Source organism: Betta splendens, chromosome 22 (genome assembly GCF_900634795.4).
Source record: "Betta splendens chromosome 22, fBetSpl5.4, whole genome shotgun sequence".
NCBI classification, from domain to species: domain Eukaryota; kingdom Metazoa; phylum Chordata; class Actinopteri; order Anabantiformes; family Osphronemidae; genus Betta; species Betta splendens.
The window spans coordinates 13641887-13660847 of record NC_040900.2 but is presented as its reverse complement, the minus strand read 5'-3'; the positions used below and the strand labels follow the sequence as shown (position 1 = coordinate 13660847).

At 43.0% G+C, this 18961-nt stretch overlaps 1 protein-coding gene and 1 long non-coding RNA gene across 3 annotated transcripts; one reads left to right on the top strand and one right to left on the bottom strand.

The window, feature by feature from the left end:
- Nucleotides 1-1520: 1520 nt before the first annotated feature.
- Nucleotides 1521-13291, bottom strand: LOC114848207 (F-box only protein 33-like). 2 transcript variants are annotated; one of them, XM_029138515.3, is made up of 7 exons: nt 12705-13291; nt 11348-11458; nt 10698-10858; nt 10391-10599; nt 9886-10183; nt 9329-9590; nt 1521-2561 (listed from the first exon to the last, which is right to left on the bottom strand). In XM_029138515.3, the coding sequence occupies exons 1-7, from the start codon at nt 13145-13147 to the stop codon at nt 2519-2521; spliced, it is 1527 nt and encodes a 508-aa protein (XP_028994348.1). In that variant the 5' UTR covers nt 13148-13291; the 3' UTR covers nt 1521-2518. The 2 variants fall into 2 exon arrangements, with proteins under 2 accessions (XP_028994348.1, XP_028994347.1); XM_029138514.3 differs by having other exon boundaries at nt 9333-9590; nt 12705-13290.
- On the top strand, nt 13239-17188 carry LOC114848208 (uncharacterized). The gene is made up of 4 exons (XR_003784379.2): nt 13239-13371; nt 14392-14508; nt 15744-15847; nt 16079-17188. It is a non-coding gene; the product is annotated as an uncharacterized LOC114848208 (long non-coding RNA).
- The last annotated feature ends 1773 nt before the right edge of the window (nt 17189-18961 follow it).

The window sequence follows — 18961 nt, the reverse complement described above, 5'->3', positions numbered from 1 at the left end:
AGTCAATAGATAATAAAATAGTCATTTATAATTGTTTCCTCCTTGTCGTCTTCTTCAACTGGCACCTGCTTGTGTGGGGCTGAGTGTACAGAATGTATCACAACCTTCATTGTCTCTGATAATTGTGTAATGATACATTTCTAATGGATGTTTAGAGCAGGTGCCCTTTACGACAACTGTCTCAATGGTTTAGTATAAATGCAGATGAAGACATGTAGAAACATTGGTAGAATTAGTTTTATCTGACAACACCTCATTGAAGGTGGAACTGATCAACAGGGAGGTGAGTTTCAACAATTCCACTGCATGCTAGCTTCAAAACTGTAATCCTGTTGGTGTTTACGAAACAATGCAAGGTGCTATTTGTTGTCTTTGTTTCAACAGGAAACAATGCGCCATTGTTTCTTATTGTGTAACATGAAAATTATAATCTTATAATCTCCCACTTGAACTCTTTGTCTGAGCTTTTAACACAGCACAAAACAAACTAAGCTTATCCAGTGAAGCTCCCTCTTGTGAGTCTGCATCTATGTTTGGATGCAAATACAACTCCCACAGCTTTTGTGAATCATCTAATTACACTGACAACCACAAACGTGTCCGCTGATTTTGTCAATTTGAAGTTATGACATAGAGTGTTGCAAAAATAACATTGCAAAAGCAGCCTATTTATTCTACCAGGCCTATTTATCGCTTCATCATCAGTGATGTTATACACAACTTCATATTTTCTGCTTGTAAACCCTATAGAATAAATTAGTAACCATCTGCAGCTCAGATGTAAAACCTCCATTTGAGCTCTGAAATTATTTGTGTACATTTTTTTGTTGTAACTGAATGGGATTATTAGTGAGATTATTTTATGGGTAATAAAACTTCATATGTTTTGAAAATGTTTATATTGCATGTCATTCCTCGACTACTCATTCCCCTGTAATTCTCATTGCATTGTAATGGTGACAGCGGTTGCATCTCATTTGTTTGGTGTCTGCTTGCTAGGAACAGTTCAGCCCCTTTTTCATTACCTCTCCTCCATCTACTGGAGTCAGAGTTTCAGAACAATCAGACCATAGATGGGATGCATGTATTGTAGGAGCTAATAAAGATCAGCCCAGTGGGATTTCAGCAAATGTACAATACAAGCCATAAAATGAAAAATATGGTTGTAGGTCATCCACATTGGTGGACTTCTCAATAGAACTAATGGCCCCACAGTTTTAACCTCCCACTGTGACATTGTCTGGATTGTATTGTATGGATTAGCAGTGGATTTCAGTGTGAAGGGCATCAGTGTTAATCAAACATCAAAAGTAAGACTTTAGAATCATTGTAGGTGTTGAGAACAAGCCCAGTAAATTAAGGTCACAGTGGTTAATGACACTTTAAAGTATAATTGGATTTAAACAGGAGAAGGTCTGAACACATGGTAAACTTCAGGAGGTGTTGTAAATTATTGTAAGGCCAGATCATCAGTGAAACGGTCACACATGTAAAGACTCAAATAAACATCAGAGGCAAAGTGTTTTTAATGCTTTTATTCACTGACTAAAAGAAGAGAAGCATTCATTCAACATTTCTTCAAATCAACATTTGGTAGGTTGACCCTGTATGTGTACACCACCTGTCAGTTAACATGGTTATAAATGGAGGTTTCTAATGCTCCCCCCCATTTCGCCACAACAGAACCATGGATCAACACTGTTCTTTCAGCTTGTGAGGACTATTTTCCAGCAGACTCATCCAATAAACAACTGAGGAGATCTCATGCCAGAATTTTATGATTGGAGTCTTAAATTCATCAGTTCAAGGGTGCACAGGTAAAGTGGGGCAGAAGGCTTAGGACTAGAAATCAGCAAGACCGCTCATAAATCTTCCTGTTTGTTTGTGGAGCCACAGCCATTAGATTTGAAACATACAGTCCCAATTCAGGCCAGTTAAAAGCATTGTACAAGTCAGATTTAAAAATTGCAGAACGGTACAGAACCACATGTGGTCTGTGTGTGTGTGTTCTGGCTGGAGTCTGGTTCCCTGCATCCAAACACAAGATAAAACCCACTGCTGTGTGCTCACTTTACCCAACACAACCAAACGGGAACATAATGATCGGAATATTCAACATCAAGTATGGCAAAACTATTTCTGAAAAACAAAAACAACCACACACACAATAACACAGCGTCGGATTTACAAAGTCTGTGATTTTATAATATACTTCATGTTCATAAATTGAACCCGGACGTGTTGCATAAGAGAATACCACGCTAATGCATCGCTGATACCTATACAAATATGCACTGTGTGACTTTATATATCTATTTATATAGTTTTTATTTCTTCCTCTATGGTTTTCTAAAGATGCAGCCAGGTGCCGTCAGCACTGCTTGTGCCCCTTTGTGGCCACTAGTAAGACTGCTGTTATTGCAAACTGTCCTGATTTTAAACAAATGCACAACATTCGTACCACGATAAAACTGGGGCCGTCTCGCCAGTCTCACAGAGACCAAGTGTGAGCCCGTCGTCACCGCTGCTGTCGCTGGGCTGGCTGGCCAGAATCAAAAGATCTTAAAAGTAAAACAATAAGATTTCACAACTCATTATAAGGCCAAGTATTTTCATTTGCAAGTTCTTAGTTCACGTCGTTCTTTCTACTGCAAGACAGTGAGAAAAAAAAAAAGAAAAAAAAAAAACTAAAATAAAATTACATATAAAAACAGAAAGAAAAGAAGAGCGTGGATTATATGCATTCCTCTTGCATAGTTGTGAGACTGGCCTGGGCAGCAGGCCTGCCTGCCTGGCTAATAAGGACATTTGGCTCTGCAGACTTGACAAGGACATTGTTTCATCAGCTGATGGAAATGAAGATAGGTTTTGACACAGAGCATGGACTTTCTACACCCATCTCTAAGGCTGTGCACCACAGCTACGCTGAGTCTGACCAGGTAACACTTTCGGTGCCATTTTGTTGTTTCGTCTCTGAAAAAGTTTGTTTTTGTGCCAGCTATGGCTGAAACTGAAGTCTGAAGAATCCAAACATCCTCTCAGTGTGGCTATTACAGAACCTCCCCTTCCCCAGGATTGAAACCAGCATCAAACACATCAATCTGTTACATGGGACTGATTTTATATCAGTGCAACGCACATCCAGTGTTTCACCTCAAAGTAACAGACACATTAATTGATGGTAACTGGAGTCTTCACATTCCTGGCTAAGCTCACCGTCTGGCATGGGAGTAGTCTATAGTCTTAGCAAAATAAAACAGGAAGTGCGTGTTTTCACACACTATGAAGAAACCCTGTCTGTCTCATTCCAGATGAAGGTGTTTTAGTACTGGAATGTCTGAACTCATCTTTTGCAGCGATCGTCTACTTTCCAACACATTGCAAACGTCCTGAGAATCAACATTAGAAAGCAACAAGCTGGCATCCAGCTGGAGCAGTGACTCACATGGAAATGAAATGTTTGATGTGGCTCCAAGCCAGTGTTTTGACTGACACAGATCTCACGTTGTCTGATGCTTTGGTAGTAATAGAACATACACGGTCACACCTCTGTGCATGTCAGTCGCTCTAATATTGCCTGTTACGTGTCAGACTCAACTCTTTGTCAATAGGTCTGAACAGACACTCCTATCCAGATCCCTGTGTGTATACAGTCCCATGATCATGACAGTCCAAGGCTGTGTTCAGACGCATGCACAAACCTTCTTGCCCTTCGGAATGCAGTGAGGTGCTGCAGTAGCCAATCATTTGCATGGATTTCAAGTCATTGTGTGTAGGCAGGCAGGCAGGCAGGCAGGCAGGCAAACATCAGTCTGAACACATCCTTTATAAGCTGTCAAAGCCAGCGGTCTTAGATGGACTATTAGAGGTCAGCTCTAAGGGTTCAACATTACCCACAAGGCCACAGGGCCCTTACTATCTATTAGTATTTCTCTATGCATATAAAAAGGAGCACTGGAAAAAACAAAAAGAAATGAAACTAAGGAGAAAGGGTTGCAGCAAAATAGTGACTGCTGGATAACGGACATCCCACGTTCCTTCCCGAGCATCATTAAAAGCTCTGATGGCTGAGTGCCAATACATCCTCTGTATAAATAGTACAGTTTATGAATGTGCTGTATCCACAAGCCCCAAAACGTCCCAACATGCAGACTAAGCTTCTCTAACTGTGCTGTGTTGTTCTATAGCTGGCAGCTTGTTTGGATCAATGAAACCAAATTATTTAATAGCAAGTGCCTGCATTTAGCACAGTTGGAGTGGAGCACTTTCACTTGTGACCTGTTGTGTACCAGACACAAAACATTGGCCTTTAAATGGCCTGAAGGTGTCGAAGCCTTCTCAGAGCAGCCCGTGTTCAACAACCACCTCCAAACATCATTACACCTCCACTCTGCTCAGACCGGCTGCTTTTCTGGTGCGATGCGTGTACACTCGTTTCTGCATCCAGTCCCTTAAAAGTAAAAAAATATAATACAAATAACATTTGTGTGTCCAGAGAAAGACTAATGCAGACACTTCGGCCACAAAGTAAGACCTTTTGCTAGCCACGTGCCTCGAGTGACTTCGCCCCATGTGGAATGTCCTACTTGTAACAGATCTCTAGCAGCAAATCACTTCACCGCGCCAAAGGCCCGGGCCCGAAGCCGTCCCATCGGATCTGAGCTCAGCCACAGGTTCACAGGCCACACAACATATCACACAGGCACACTGACCTCTGTCCTGCAGCTACAATCTGCCACAACTTAGCTGTTGGAAGCATCTGATAGAGTGACTCAACCAAACCTCTCGTTCTCCTCTCTGTTAGTCTTACATTTTTACATTCACTCCTCACAGTGAAACAACGAGGGACATCATCTGTCACACGTCCTGGGTGAAATCCTACGTCTTCGACCACTAAACAGCGTTGACTGAGCTTTTATAAGTTTCCGTTTTGTTCACATTTCACTGGGCCCAGCATAGTGTAGTGTGTAGTTTAACACGACCAGAGCCTGGACACACAAAAACACACTGCTAGTAGTCAGTAGAAGAGACCAGGAGCACAGAAATAAAGTAAGATCAGACATAGCGCACTAGGAGGATGTGCAGAGTAAAGAATACGGTCTCCTGCCATGTGCGTCCGCGGGCACTTCAGATAGACTTGTGTCTGGCTTGAGTTTGTTCCACTGTGGTCTTTGGCAGCATAAAACACACCGAGAGAGGAGAACAGATCCAGTGACTCCTAATATTCACACGTGTGAGCTGGAAGCCTGAGCTATTGTTATTGTCCCTCCTCCTCCACTTGAAAACCGATTGTACCCTGAGAACGAGCCATTTCTGTCCCTGTTTCCTGCTGCAGTAGAAGTGACACGACATGAGCACAGCCCTCCTTAAATACACAACACCAACCTCACACACACGCACACACGCTAGTAAGAGTACGACGGCTGTACAGGTAGCAACACAAACACATTCACCAACTGATTCACACAGTTCTACTAGATACACTTCACATAAAATGTGACGCAGGAAATACAGGCACCATTCAGGAGAAATAAAACGTGCTGACGCTCCAGCTACTGTAGCTCATAACCTAACTACCACAGTTCATCACACAACACCAAGCTAAGGGGAGGAGGCTGAGAAGAAGTGAAACCGTCGGCGCTTTCAGGCACAAGATTGTTCAGCATCCATTGACCGACACGGGAATCGAGTTCAAAGCCTTGTGCCAGGCTGTGACTGTGCTCGTCCCCCGGCACGTCAACCCTGTGAGTTAAAGCAGTGGAGTACCTGCACTGCTCGCAGAACCTCGCCTCGCCTTTTCTCTTCCTGCCATCTTCACTCAAATTAGGTGCGTTTTGGTGAAGACAGTTAGCAGAAGCACTAGGAAGGAAGGCATCGAGCTATTGTGCCTTTCAGCTGTTATGTGCGTCTGTTCTACCCTTCTTCCTCTCAGGTTTGTGGTTCCTGTGAAACCTACAATAAAAAGGTACTTTTTACACTATTATAACTGCAATTTCCATTCTTGAGTGACATCTATTCGTTTCCAGGTGGCCACACCTTTGCAAAAGCCTCAACCATTATTCTGGGCAGAAACACTGCTGGAAGAGCTGAACTTAAGCTCCCAAAAATTGAACAGCTGACCTCAGGTGTCGAGGAAATTAAAATCAACACACTTGAAAAGACAGGAAACTGAGGAGGAAGCAGACAGGGCGGGGGTGAAAAGGTCTGTAAAAATCAGTTTGTTAAAATCTGCTTGTAAAAATCTATATACTCTGTGAAGATGATGAAGTACTTTGCTCTACTATCAAACTGCTGCAATTTTTCTTTCATTACACAATAAACACAAACAAAGTGGAGCTCTAAAAAGAAAAAGGTGTGAAGAAAAATCACAGGAAATGGAAGATAAGATAAAACCAACATGTTTGGGTCTGATAATGTTATGTTGGTATCGCTTTCCCCTCAGTGTGAAGGTACAGCTCTATATACACAGTCACAGACAGCCTTAAATCAAACTCTTGATACCAAAGTGCATGTATCCTGAGATATGGACCAAGATCAAAGAGATTTTCATGGCTAAACCATCAAGGTCCCTTAACACATAAGCAAATATTTGGTAAAAGGACCAGTTCATTCTGAACCAAGCAAAGTGCTGGCACGCTATAACACTTGCTCCATATCAGTCCACGGGGGAAGAATACTCAGTCAACCATGTAAACTATAGACCTTGACATGGACCTTCACAGCTGGCAAAGCCATTTACCTCATCCAGCCTAGATGAAACCATTCACTGATAAAAAGGTGACCTACAGTTAAAATCCAACCTCCGCTGAGGGAATTCCTCAAAAAAGGACGAAAGTGAGCAGCAGACAGAGCATCAGATGGGACCATACTGGGGTCTAGTTATCAACTGGTGATGCTCTTCATTAATCCTGTCTGGAGCACAGTATAGTTTGCACACAATGTTTGGCCCGAAAGCTGAAATTCTTCCACAGGCTGAACAACAACCATGTTCATCTTAAAAGTTAGAATCAAAGCGTAAAGGAGGCCACGCTTCCCTTACCCTCCTATAATCAAGACAAGGTCGGCTGTGCTGGACAGAATCACTTCAGCCCACAAATTGACTACATTCAGTTCAGACATTAACTGGGTCCAGCCGGTTGTCAAACCACAACATAGATTTTACAGCTTGGTAGCCACCGTCACCCACAGCGGTCTTTATAGATAGAAATCATGCAATATGCAGAGTCATTTTGCCATTCTGTAATCTTCATCAACCTTAATCTTTGAAAACCAATGTATGATTAGGTTAGCTCACCCTCCAGCCATGGTGGAGTGAGGCTTATCAGATGGCAAAAAAAAAACAAAACATCAGTAAGATCACCCAGAAAACAAGAGACTGTGTACAAGGCAACTGTGACTCCGGAGGAAAAAAGGAAATAAAATCCTCACATTAAATGATTGTTTTACACATCCAACACAACATCAACCACCACTGTTCTGTAATAGTGATGTTAAAAGCCTACCTGAGACCGACAGAAGAACTATTTGCCACATTATAACCCGACCTTGATGTGCTGTAGACGCTACCGCGGCCATCAGTGGGACCCACGACGTCAGCCCCAACTGGCGACATTTATGTTCCTGTGGCAAATGAGTCTACAGAGTAGGCCTTCAATAAAAAAAAACACAACTGGCCAACACATTTCCAGAATGTTAGTCAATTTACATTCAGTGCATTCTTTTCTGTTCCCCGTTTCAAATCATGAAATATTCTCCAACACCACCGAGGAGGGTTCTACTTACAGTACTGCTGGTATGACTTCAAACCTAGGTTGAGTATTTGTCACCTTCGGAAGCAGTGTGTACAGAATACTGGTGTTTTAACTTGGCCTCACAGAGAACACAAAGTAGGCGCGGAAAACACAAAAATATGGCATTAATGGAATGAAAACCTATCGATCTACTGAAAATGATACAACCCCTCACATCAACGGATGCAATGATGACCTGACATTTTACCACGAAAATGCTTTGAAACCAGTTACACCAGTCAGGGGATTCTGGCGGCTAGGAGAGCGAAGGCAGCTATATTCATCTCGAATATAGAAAGATTCACAAGCAGCTCACAACAGCACAGTAAGGATGCGTGTCGTGCTGCGACGGCTTGAATGTTACAGTTTGGCTCTGAATGTCAGTCGGAAGACGAGGCTCCCCGTTTAGTCGACTGGTGAGCAGGGTGGGAGGGGTGTTGGCAGCATGTTTGTAACAATAATCTCCGTGATATCATCTGTAGGGATGACGAACCCTTTGGCTTTCACATGCCACTCGTTTAAGAATGATCCGAGTCATGGCACAGACACGGCTGTTGCTGAAAACTGCATTGAAACTGACTTGCACCAGCCACGGTCAGCCATGCTGCAGTGGAGATTCCCACCCTGCTGGCAAAGCTCTCAGACTAGTGGACAAGTGCACAAAGTGCTTGTTACAGAGCAACAGAAGAAGCAGCTATGGTTGTCTTCAACAGGAAGTGATAGATCAGTTGCAGAGCAAAGGTTATGTTAGAAGAAAGAAAAATTCTCTTCACAATTGAAAATAATAACTTGTGTTCTAACCCATATTCCCCATAGACCCGTTGCTCAACCTGCCTGCCTGTTCTAGCTGTGAGCAGGATAATAATATACAGCTGTACTGAAATACACAGAAAGCCTATACAGGCAGGGAAAGAACCACCACACAATACAAAATAATACACAGAGCAGAAGAGATGGAAAACACCCCTCAAACAAAATCCAAAAGAAAAGTTTGATTATATAGATGCCCTGGAGGTTAATAAGGTGAAAGAGAGATGCTGAGCTCTGAATAGTTGCTGTGGGCAAGACCAGACCAGACCAGACCAGACCAGACCATGCCAGGCATGAGGGTTATAAAGCAGCTGGAGTAGCAGGAGTGCTCATTGTAACAGACGACTTAAAAGCTACCATGATTTGACTGATTGCAGAAATCACAAAATCAATCATTTTCCCAGTTTGATTAGAGATTTGGAGAAAATTTGACTATGTATTTAGAAAAGGAAGGTGAATGGATTCCTTCAAGCAAAGCACAAAAATAGGAAAACTGATGTAAAGGTTGGATTTGATTGCATTCTAAAACCCCCATGAAAGGAAGACAAAGTAAAAATAAAATAAAAACCAGCTTGCATCAGTTGACATGAATTTAATGTTATATATAAATAGGCTACTCTTTCACTCAATTCTGATTTTGGCCAGGTTTGGAGGTTGGCGTCACCTTGGACCTGGTGGGTCTGACCTGGTCTGGACACAGCTGTGTTGTGTTTGCATTCCCTGCCTACATGCCCATGCTGAAGACGTGAAGCTCGCGGTGGAAGTGCTGAGTTGGTTCAGGCAGAACCAGGCTGGAATCCAGACAAGGGTGCCAGACTCGGCCCAGGCTCAGAGAAACCTCCATGACAAGGTTATGGACTGGGTCGCCTTCCATGCATATTGACTGGTCTGGGTCGAAGTCGATGCTCTCCTCCGAAACGGTCAGGACTTTGAGACTGGAACCTCGCAGTCGAGAAATGGCCACCAGGTTGTGGGACCACACAGTGTAACCTAGAGGGAGAGGAGAATGAGGGAGGTTGACCGATACCAAGGAGAAACAATATGCTGTTAACTGCTACAGTCAATACATTGTTGGGTAAAATATGAAACAATTACAAATGCAAAAATATGAAATATCTGAACAATCATTCAGACGTTAGCTGAAAACCTATAAACCTTTTTAATTACAGAAATATCAAATTTTCCTCTATGTGGGGCAGATAAAAGTAAATATAACAATAACTGAGTCTAAACCCAGCACAAACTAAGATTCTCTTAGATCTACAAAACAACAAGCTGAACTCACCATGTATCACAAGTACGGCCAGCTGAGTACATCTCCATGCCAACAGAACCAAGGGGTCTTCATTGCGATTGACACTAAGGTCGGGCAAGTCCTGGTCATCCCTCAGAAGCAGGAAATGAGTCAGTGTTTTGTTGTACTGTTGAGAGATGAGCTCCACTATAGAATCGGTCACCAGTGTGCTGTAACTGTCTAGCTGGAGGCGCTCCAATGGAAGGCTAGGCTTTAGGACCCTGAGGAGCTCTGTGCTGCCCACCTCCAGAGCCATGATGTAAACTCGCAGGTTAGCGCTTCTACGAACCTAGGAGGATCAGGTAAACGGGATTGATGCATCAATGTATTTCAACATTTACCATCAGACTGAAGAGTCCAGTTCCATTACTCAACCTCCAGATACTGTCACTTAGCATTTCAATATTTCAAGGTTCATGACGCTTCTCAGTCTATTATTAGACATAAAATAAATTAGACCTACAAAACAAACAATCCCATACAGGTGCTGCCTTACCAGTGTCTTCCAGTCGTCCTCTGTAGCCGTCCCTTCTAATGGTTTGAACTCCAGGGCGGCGCCATTCAGAAGCAGAGAGAGGCGATGCAGTGGAGTTCGGTGTGGAGATGCCAGCAGGCCACAAAGCTCAGATGTCAAGTCAGAGAAATCCAAAGCCAGAGAATGAAGGTTAGAGAGACGGTCCAACTCTGATGGTGAGATGAGGGGACCTACGACAAGTCAACAGTGTTGATAGGGGTTTACAACACACTACCAGAAATGTACTCTGTGTGCACCAAGCTTGTGCTGAAATCACACTAGTACATACCCAGCTGGTGGTCCAGTAAACTCAGGTGCTGCAGGGTCTCAGCTGAAGGATTGGATAGACAAGCTAAGGAGCAGGGAGTCACCAGACCCAGCATGAAGCTACAAGACAAATACCTAAGCTGCCTGCTGTTAGACAGAAACTCCATGAACAACTGCTGGATTCTGCAAAAGAATAAATAAAAATAAAATTGCAATTAGGTCAGAGAAAAACTTGCATCTGTCCACTACACAGAATGTCAACGTGTTCAATTTGCTAATTACTTTGCAGGCAAAAGCCAAAATACTGGACTAATGCAAAAACATGGCTGATTTTGATGATGTAACTCTCAGTGTGTAAACACATCTTTCTTTTTCAGAGGATGTGACCCACAGCATCTGCGCCTTATCAAATAGGCTGAATTATAGAAAAGGGTTATTGATGAAAAACTATGGTGACATTTGTGCACCAAACTCAACAAAGTCAAATAAACATCAGTTTTTTGCAAATAAATTTCACCCCTGAATCAAAGATTTCCCACTACAACTATGACCACAATGATGCCGTTTTTAAACAGCACTACACAACAGACACATGGGAACGTTATTCTGTTGCCTTGAAATCAATGAATTAGTAGCATAGTACCACAGAAATAGATGGTCATGTACGCTTACTCGTTGATCTTTTTGTCTCCCTGGTGAATTTGATGCAGGTTAGAGCTGTCTAATAATCCCTCCTGCTGTAGAATACACGTGTCTCCGTACAGACTCAGCTTTTTCAGGTTTCTAGAGAGCGAAGAGAGAGAATGTTAGGAACACAAGAGGGAAACAAAAAGCACCAAACACTAGATTGATCTCTTCTTTCTGCAAGTTGCATATTTGTTTATTAAAACACACTTTAGCATATAAAACAGGGGTTTACCTATTAGGCACACCGCAGCCATGCTAGGCAACCAACTCTTTACTGGTTCTTTATATTTATAATTGGTTTCTACTGCACTGCTGTCTAGAGACAACCTGTACCATTCAAGCAAACTGAAGTTCATTACTGCAAATACAACTTGTTGATGCTTTTGGGAACATGCAGTCTTGTTTGCATGCGTCGCGTCTGCGAGTAACGTACAGTAGAAATGTGTGCAATAATAACATGAAAACTGTCTAATTCATGTGTACAAAGAAAAAAAACACACATGTGCAGGCTAATAATGATGCACTGCAGTCCAATATCCTGGTTACAGCTCCTTAATCAATCCCACTTGTTGTAGGATTAGCATAGTTTTTGTTCAGAAAATGCTCAATTAAAAGGATCTACACGATACAGATATGGGCTGCATGGATCTAGATTAATTTTGCTCCAAGACTACAAAGAGCTGTAGAAGAACGAGTAGAAAATGCCAGAAAAGTAAGAGTAAAAGTGACATTAAGGGGAAACTTTTCCACACCTGACCACGATTGAAGCTGCTACGTTTTTGAGTATGCTATGCGTCATTGGGTGTATTCTTTACGTGCTGGAGCATGGCAGTGATGGGACATGTAATAAGCTAAAACATACGCAGCAAACGTCTGTGTCAGTGCTGATATCAGCGGGTTACAGCCAACAAAGCCATCTGCAGCCATCGCCAGCGCTGCATTGTATGTGCTCGTATGAGAAAACCAGTGGAACATGCTAAACAGATCTGGCAACAAAGAAAGGACCTGGCACTGAAGCCCACACGCTATCTGACCCACTATCATTCAAATCATATTGTTGTAGGCTCAGTGCTTAAAAAAACATGTTAAAACGCCCAAAAGGCATAATGGATACGTAAAGGCAGCCTTAACTGGCAGCTCCGCCGCAAAGACGTGACCCGATTACGTAACTCGTAATGTCAGGGTTTGTTTATAGCTAACTAAGCTAGCTGGCTAACCGCTAGCTTCCTGCGACACACTAAACAGTGACATATAAACACAAATACGTGGCATCGTGCGAATTACTAAAAGACAATAATTCACTTGTTAACACCTCGCGTTTAATCTGGGGCGAATATGTTACCTGTTATGTCGGATGCTGGTGAACACGCACAACACCTGGTCCAAATAGGTGGCCATGGCGTCTCTCCATCGCTCCGACAGCTGCGGGTCGCTCTCAGGACCCGGAACCTGGTCCATTCTGGTGTTCGACGAGTCGTTGTTCAGAGGGCTAAGGTAGCTTCCCACCGGTGCCAGTTCCAGCTGCAGCTCCCGCACGAAAGACCCGAACTTCCGCATGAGAAACTCCAGCTTCGGGGTGTCCTCGGAGCTGGAACCGCCGCCGTTACAGCCGCCGCCGATCCGCAGCTTGAGCTCGGTCCACAGTGCGGGGTAGAAGAGACACTCCCTCCATCGCGAACAAACGGCCGAGGCCCGGAGCTTGTCTCGGTCGGAGAGAAAGGAGAAAATGTGCACGATGAGCTCGCTGGGAAGAGCCATGGCCCCGACAACCCCGCACAGAGCCATGGCGAGCTGAGAACGACGCTGTCCGAAAACCAACCAGGTATAAAATAAACGTTACAACCGTTGTTGAAAACCAGCGCGGCTGCAGCAGCGAGTAACGGCGACGCTCGATTCCTTCGGCGAAAACAAACCGTTTATCAGCTCTGCCTTCCAATAGTATTGGGCCGTACCACTGTTTCTGACTGGGTGCACGGGAAACAGACCCACCAGCTTGAAGATCGCAAACGGTTTGTCACAGGACACGTTTTATTATTCTTGTTTGTTAAAATACATTTTGTAGTCCAGGTATGTCAGTGCTTCAGTGCTATTTTCATCGGACGTTAAATCATTTGTGACCGCATCGCAGCGTTGTCAAGCGAATGGTTTAGTCCCATAGAGCTGTTATTTTTGCTATACCACCGCTCTCCGCTGGGTGGCGATGTTTCCACGCAGCAACGACTCGCCAACACGTGATCTTTATTTTGAAATTGGGTTGCGCCGCCGTTACCACCCAGACACCCCGCCCCTTCAAACCCCACTCCAAGAGATTACAGACAGTAATGATTAGAAAACCAATGCTGCTTCACAGCATTCACAGTGATAATAATAGTAAAATAGACCCTGCACAGTCTCACTGTTTCTCCTGTTTCTTGTTACATCTGCTCCTGCCCCTGTCTAGTGACAGGAGAGGGGGGTCACAGACTCTTCTCTGTGACAGTAATCAGAGAATCCAACCTGGTCACACTTCACAGGTCTTAACAGTCTCTACCTCCACTTCCTCAATCAGAACATGTCAGGGACCTGTTCTGTACCGTCCAAAAGCTACGATCACGTACTGTACTTGGTTGAGCTACAGGTGGTTTGCATTACTTATGGTAATAAAGTAGTGGATTCCTGTGCTCTTCCTCTTTTATCATTTCTAAAACTCTCCATGAGGGCTATTGTGTGACTATATTACCGTGATACAATGTATATCGTAGATGGAACATTTTTCAGCGATTTGAGCAAAAAGCAAAGCATGATATGCTGTAGGGCTTAAAGCAGAGGAACAGCAAGACTACAACTACAGCACACCCTCCCATCTATGATAAATTATTTTTAGAACAGCAAAAATTGGGTTGTGTTGACAGTGATGGTGGGTTTTTCATTCAGTCCTACTTATCATCACAACACAGTAGAATGACTTTGACTAAACCTTTGATGAAGTACTTGTGTTGTTTTCATGACCATTTCACCCACTGACACTTTAATGCTGTCTCTGCTTCCAGGTCCAGTGCAGCAGTGTGGCTCAGGCCTGTAGGAGCGGTGTGACACCTGTCTACCGCAGAACGTGGACGTGACCAAAGTGATGGCGATGTGGCGACGTTGAAAACAAGCAGCATAAGGTAGCGGTACTTATGATGTCTTGACGAGGGCTGAATGAAAATCAAGGACCTGAACGCACCCAGGGGAAATGCGACACAACACATAAAGCTAACAGCGAAAGAACAAACAAAAGGAAGTACCCTTTCAAAATAAAGTGACAGGACATAAAGCTGCCGACATTACAAAAGTAGAGTTTTGCTGACTTTTTTAATATTAAACAGTGAATGTGCAGCACATATGAAAAAGTGACATCCATGGGTCAGCACTGATCAATACATGATGAACTAGGGCTCTCTGTCTGCATCAGAGAGGGTGGCGTTGTGTAATTTTATAATAAATTTACCATTATGTTTAATGCAAAAGTACATTCACTATGGTTACATGACCTGAAGTACATTATACCTAAACATTGTAGGGCTCGCAATTGAATAGTATTTGCCGCAAATCAAGCCCAGCTGGGCCCATTAAAAAAATAGAAGGAGAAAGTAATGTGTGTTATTTAATTAGAAAGAAAAACATAAATCATGAGTTAAGCTTAACACATGTACCATTTGATTCAAATTGCCAGCAACAGACTATAAACGAGGGGCATGGAAACATTTCAAAATAATAAAAAATATATTGAACGTCACCATAAGGTCCTAATATGCAAAATTTGCTTTTAGACAGACACACGCTGACATATTTTGCTGAGCAGTCTCCCACCATTTGCCTGTCAAACGTAGGCCTGGTGATTATCCTGGCCCCTCTGTGATGTGCTGAAGTGTCCTTGGGCAAGACTCTGAACCCCAGCAGCAGCTCTGCCACCAGAGTGTGAACTGTGAAGTGTGCGTGCGAATAGATGAATGAGAAACAGCGTCAAAGTGCTTTAAAAAGCAAGACATCCAAGGGCTAACGATGTAGGCAGAGTACGGGACATTTAAAGAAAACACTTGCCCTTTTTTTGCACACCAATGTTCAGTTCAATAGAAGGAGCAAACTTTTCATCTGTCCAGGCAGAAATACAAAGGAAATACTCTCAGTAGCTTCATGCTGCCCCAAACCTTGGTGTGTCTGCCACTCCATTAGTCTGAGTGTGTCTCAATAGACATTAATGAGGTCATGACTCAGTAACCTAATGCCTTTAGAAACAGTGACTAATAAGAAGTGAGCTATAATCAAGTAAAATGTTCCCATGGTTGAATGTCAATGCATGGGAGGGATGTGCCACAACTAAACCTGGTTATGAAGCTGTGTGTTTTGGTTTCACCTGCAGAGGTGGTGGCCGCCGGCGCGGTTCTCACTTCGAGACCGTAACAATGCCCAACACCTGCAGTAAAGATAAGTGCTCACCCAGCGTGATGGATCCGTGCTGTGAAGGTGAGAACAAAAGGTGGTTGGTTGTAAAAACGGCGCAAACTGAGTGACTGCTGAGGCACCAACCAAAGGGAAACTCCTTATTATTGTTGTCTGTGTGGCTTTACCACTCTGCCTCCTTTGTTACAGCATGCTAATCAATGACATCCTTACAAAGTCTATCTGGGCGCTGTGATTGCTTGCAGGCGTGTTGTGTCTTCCTCTGAATACTCATCCGCTTCTTGGCTTTCACAGCACAGACGTCTGAAAGTCTGTCTGCTTCTCCCAGCCCTGCACCAACACGGGCACTATTTTTATAATGAAATGCCACAGAAAGCAACCTCCTGACAAGACGGGAAGCAAACCACAATGTCTGATTTCCTGAGTGTACTCTTTATTGATTCATGTACTCGTGTTACTAATGCACATGTTCAGCAATTTACGAATGTCATGTAATATATACATTAATTTACTGCTGAATCACTTGCTTTTACAACTGTCTGCATATCCACCATGGGGCACTAGGTGGCGGTAGAGCTCCATGACTCACAAAGCAAAATGATCTAGAGAGGGGGAAAATGAAATATTAATAACGAAGACAAATAAATAAAATCCAAACTAGAAATACAACCAGGACTAAAAACTACCATCATACACATAAATAGGAAAGATAGTCCAATTAAATGTAGCTTAAGTGTAGTCTGTACTGGAAACATAATGTCTTGTACTGCTTTAGTTCAAACTAAAAAACATTGTAATTAATTTGGTAAAAGTATGAATGTATAAATAACAAACAAAACAAATCAATTATCAATGATCCAAATGAATTTATATTTATTATATGTCAGCGGACGATTTATGTAATGGAACCGAACACAGGCTTAGGCAAGGACAGAATTTAGCGTGTACTGTATGTCAGCTCTTTAAATGTACTATAATAAAAAACTATTTGATATTTGGCAAAACCTGAAAAGCAAATGTTAGAGATGGCTAAGAGTGAGGAGGTCAGCAAGAATACAGGGAGGATGAAGAAGAAGAGCAGAGTAATACAGCACTGAAGGACACTGCAGGGCTGTGGCGAGAACGATGGTCGGCCTCTGTCAGGTTCTGGGGCAGTAGCAGCTGGGTTACAGGACTGTTAGCCTCAGCAACTGGGAGCTGGAGGATGTGGTGTAGAAGCTGGGCCAGCAGCCGGACGTCAAGCTGAGCACGGAACACAGTCCAGAATGAAGGATGCATTGTAAAATAGTGTGCTACTGATAATAATGAGGAGAGCTCCCTGAGTCTGATTAGGTACAAGACCCTTTACTGATAAATAAAAGGCTTTGAGTGTTTAGCATTTCATTTGGCCAATATTCCAAAGTAGAAAGTCAATCAAACATGAATTTGTGGCTTGTGAGACTTGCAATAGAAGGAGGTCTACTTGAGGAAATGAATTTGTGTTATTGAGCGGCTGTGATGCTGAGACATATCAGTGTCCATGTGTGGGGCGTCCGTAGCCACAGCTGAGTGGTCCTCAGTGAGGCCACCTAGGAAACACTGCGTCAATACCAAGGAGGGCTGGTAACGTCAGCAACGCTGGATTTGTGTTCCGAGTCAGACGTCTGTGACGTATCTGAAGCAGCAAAGTTCGTATGTGTGGAAGCAGAAACTTCCTGTGTCGCCTGTCTTTTTTAACGTGTTTTCCTTCAGGTGAGCGTTTGTTTTGCATCTGTCAGAAGCACCCTCGTAACCCCGTGCTCTATCTGTTTGTACCAGCTGATGTCAAATTTGAGATGCACAAATACAACTTCATCCATTATATCAACCTTCATGTAGCAGAAATTTCCTTCAAGCTTCCTCTGAATCATAAGGACTTGTGAGGTGGTGTAGTGGTGTTTCTGTGTAGAGTTTACATGTTCACTTTAATTCTCATATCACGTATCACGCAGCCAAAACAAATGAGTCTCATCTTTAAGATCTACTAAAATGACCAAACAGACCGTGAGCACTGGTATGAAAAGTGTGAATGTCTTGTATCTATATTAATATCAAACCTAAAACTAGAACTCCTGTGAAATGAACTTAAACTGAGTCCTGGCTTAGTCTTGGCAATAAACTCACAAGACATAAAGTCTTGGCATTCAGGATGTGGCATCAGTAGCACGGCAGACAGTCCAGGAGGAGTCTGAGCTCAAAGAGAGGTATTTATAGACAGGTGGTGATTGTTGAGTAATGAGGCAGAGGAGGAACCACGACCTGTGTGTGTTTTGGACATGTTACAGGAAGCGGGAGTTTTATTACTACGGCAGATGTTGATTTCAGCTGAATTGACCTACACATTTTTGACTAATTCTTACAACACAAGGATTTGGTGTGAATGGATGTAAAAGATTATGAGACATTTTGACACCACACGAAGAATATAGATGGAAAGCGTTCACACCAGAGAGCCTAAGTAGAGAGTAATGGCTTATACTAGGATTGTCTTTCAAATGAGTGACTCCACAAACTTATGTACATACACACAATGTTCTGCTTAATGGTGACTGGCCCCAAAGAGTAAAAACAGAACTTATTTATTGTTTTAGTTTATAGGTGTAAGAAGTACTTAGCAAATAGTAAATAGTAAAAGTAGCAAATCCACGATGTAGATTTACTGGTTGTAACAAAACCTAGAGGCTTAGTCGTTACACTACAAAGATATGAAAAATGACTGATTACACAGCAGGACATGCAGCGCTAACACAGCTCTTATCCTTTGAACAACAAAGGCTGCAGCGTGTATCAGACGGCGGGTGGGAAGCAGACGGAAACGCGACGCTCGCCTTTTCCTACTGTAGCCACCTCCCGAGTGAACGCTTCAGGTTGGACAGCTGTTCACAGAGTGGAGCAGATCTCAGAGCCCTGGTGAACCACTCAGAGCCTCTCTGTGTAATACGCAATTAGACTCCCCAAAGACAGAGAGAGCTGGAGAAACGAAAGTTATTATTTATGAATGATGCAAATTGTTCAAATTGTTACACTCTAGCATTTGAGGTAATTTAATTCACGTGTGCACGGGATCAAATGAGAGAGAAGTGAAGGATTCTGTTTGAAGCTGTGACAGACACCCAAAGGTTATAAAAATAAAAGACTAGATTATAATGTATTCAGATG

Coding starts and splice junctions, on each gene's coding strand:
- LOC114848207 (XM_029138514.3), bottom strand. CDS start 13,147: ATGGCTCTGTGCGGGGTTGTCGGGGCCATGGCTCTTCCCAGCGAGCTC. Junction 10,600..10,697: donor TTTACTGGACCACCAGCTGG/GTATGTACTAGT, acceptor GACTTGTCGTAG/GTCCCCTCATCTCACCATCA. Junction 10,184..10,390: donor AGGACGACTGGAAGACACTG/GTAAGGCAGCAC, acceptor TGATCCTCCTAG/GTTCGTAGAAGCGCTAACCT.